At 50.0% G+C, this 2,833-nt stretch overlaps 1 protein-coding gene across 1 annotated transcript; it reads right to left on the minus strand.

Annotated features, from left to right (window-relative positions):
- Window positions 1-2,087: 2,087 nt before the first annotated feature.
- On the minus strand, window positions 2,088-2,675 carry NGA_0706000 (uncharacterized protein; the record flags this gene model as incomplete). Its single annotated transcript, XM_005852480.1, has 2 exons — window positions 2,088-2,341; window positions 2,495-2,675. Coding segments are annotated over 2 exons (435 nt in total), but the record flags the coding sequence as incomplete, so codon positions are not given.
- Window positions 2,676-2,833: the final 158 nt, after the last annotated feature.

Raw genomic sequence — 2,833 nt, forward strand, 5'->3', positions numbered from 1 at the left:
AGGTGGTGCATGCTGTCAAGGTACACAAAGCATTGAATCTTTTCCCCTCTCTGGCAGGCGAACAACGGAAACGTACAGTTGGTGCACCAGGAGAGCAACAAGGACGCCAACGGGCTCTCCTTCCGCCTCAAGCTTCTCTCCGACCAGCGCATGCACGAGCGATTCACCGGCGCGGAGCTTGGGAACATTGACATGTAAAGCCAGCAACGTTGTTGCGTTGGCTGCCTGCACACCCCGGGTACGCATGACTGCCGGGCAGTGCCAGGGCTGATGAAAAGGGAGCTGGGGGAAACCGGACGGCTTGGTACCGTCGTCGTGTAGATATCGATCATAGGATCGATAGCGCGTGAAATCCAGGCAAGGCAGGGTGGTGTCGAGATGCCACTGGAGTTCGTGGATTGAAAAGACGGATGACATAGCGGAGATACTATCATCACGAAAAGTTAGAGAGGGGCGGTATGGGGAAACGTAAGAAATTGTGGAACAAGATATATCTCGTGGTAATTAACGTAAGTAGTAATGGGGGAAAAGAAAAAAACGGTGCGCTGTAAAAACATATATGAATAGGGGCGGGGTGGTTCATTTGTATCCCTGTCACTTGAAAGAGTAGCAGCCGCAGGACACAGTACCAGGGATACCACGGCGACACTCGAAATGCTAGATACCGATCATGTGCCCCCCAAGCTTTAGATTTCTGGGCGGGGAAAACATGTGTTGTCGGCGCAAAGCCCGCTACAATGTATGCATTGCTACCATGGAGTGCTGGTTCTTAAAAAACGTTCGCCTCGGTCTCTACTTTTTTTACTTTTCTTTGCGCTCTCGTGTGAGATTAACTGCCAAATTATGCCTCCTCTGACGAAGAGAAGACAGAGGATGTCAACACTAGGCGACTCGGATGTGGGGCGTCGAAAAGTGCATAGCCTGTAGGGCGTGTGCCCCCAAAAAGTGCATACATAGCCAAAATAGACTCATTAGCCAGACCTCGCGCCGCACGCTGTCCTGCCCCCGGCCCTGGCCAAAATTCTGGTTTCATTTAATGAATTCCATGATGGATTTCTTTTTGTTTTTTTTGCTTCAAAAGTAATATTGAAACGTATATTTGGGGCTCTGATAGGTGAGTTAGCAGTCATGATGGTAAAAATGTCAATTGACCGGCATCTTTGAAAGTGGTCATATCTTGAAGTATGGAAAAGGAGGCGTACACGATGTCTGCTCCTCTGGCCCCTCTGGTCGGTCAGGTGTAAATCTAAATGCCTGCAAACAACATTATGCGCCTTTTGAAATATTGAGCTGTCTGAAATTCTTTCCAAGAGTTAAGTCATTGACAATTTGATAAAAAAAACTGTGTGTATACTTACGAAGATCCTTGTACGTTGCCCTCGACCGAGGAGACTTTCCTGCGCTGCGTCAAAACCGACACTCGCAGTAATTTAACTGACGACACTCATAATAAAAAAATATGCCCCCCCCCGACCAAAAGTGGATAGGGAAAAAGGAAGGACACACAAGCTGTTAGCGGTATTACAAGAGCTTAGTGTCCATTTCGATGAACAAATAACTTACAAATCGGGCAAAGCAAGTCTGGAGAAAAACGATATTTCACACACAAGTTGATTTTGGGTTCCTCTCTTCAACGAATTATTCGAGTGTTTGCACCATGTTAATAACACAAAGCACGCGCCAACACTTGGACCATGCCCACCAAAATCAAAAGATATAAGCAGCAGAAGCTCGTCCACAAACAACACTTGCAAGGGCGAAGGGTATGTAGCGCCGCTATTTGTAGTCTTGCGTGAAGGAAAGGCTATGTGCTCAAGCACAAGCATCGCCTCCTCTTTATTGCCCCAAGTCACTCTGACACGGTTGCCAGTCGATCTATACGGATGGCGTGCACTCTTTCCCCTTTGCCTCCTGACCGGAAGCTGCCCTCTGATTTATCTTGAAGTGATGTCGATCGAAAGAAATTTCACAGCAATTCATTTTCAATGGCAGGGCGGGAGCACATCTTCTCTTCGTCGTCGTAAGTTAGTTCAAAATGTACACTCGTCGCCCATCCACGTCGTTTGATACTCGGCACGCCAGCTGCTTCAACGTCTGTATTTGATCAGCTTTTTAATCCGCGCAATCGTTTTCTTGTCTCGCTCCTGCTTGTTGCGCTCGACCTTCCCTTCACCACCCCTCCTCTCCCCTGATGCCGCCCCCAGAACGCTCTCCTTCTCTCTTACCCCTCCTACTTCGCCCTCCCCATTCCTCCCTCCCAGCAGCTTTTCCATGGGGAGGGTGCTGAGGGCAAAGGCTTTATTCCGCGAGGCAGGGTGGGAAGAGGGGAGCTCTCCCGTCACTGAAGAACAGAAAAGAAGAGGGAGAGTCCGGAAGGAAGGGGGGAGAAAGAGGAGTGGATGTCTTTCGTTTTTTAAAAACGCACGCGTGTATGACAGGGTAGAAAACGTTAAGAAAATGCCGAAAAACACCCTGAAAAGCCGAGCCCACTTACTCTGGCGCCGCACCACGTCCAAGACTCCTCTCGCCCTCCGTTCCCCCGTGCTACCCCCACAACCCTCCCTCTTCCTCCTCTTCGCCTCGACATTTTCCCCTTCCAGTCCTTTTCCCTCCCCGAGCCCGGCAACCTCGCCCGCGTCGTTGTTTCGTCGTTTCCACGGAGATTCGCCGCCAGGCTGTGGAAGAAGAGGGAAAAGGGAAAAGGGAAGGGAGGAAGGCAGGAGCAGGGTTTTGGAGGACGAGTAACTGCCTTTTGCAAATTCGTCTACAGGTCGATACCCTTCTCCGCCCTCGCATTCTCGCACGTCCGCCTCTTATTCGCTCTTGCCTTTAC

Source organism: Nannochloropsis gaditana (assembly GCF_000240725.1).
Source record: "Nannochloropsis gaditana CCMP526 unplaced genomic scaffold scaffold1153, whole genome shotgun sequence".
NCBI classification, from domain to species: domain Eukaryota; class Eustigmatophyceae; order Eustigmatales; family Monodopsidaceae; genus Microchloropsis; species Microchloropsis gaditana.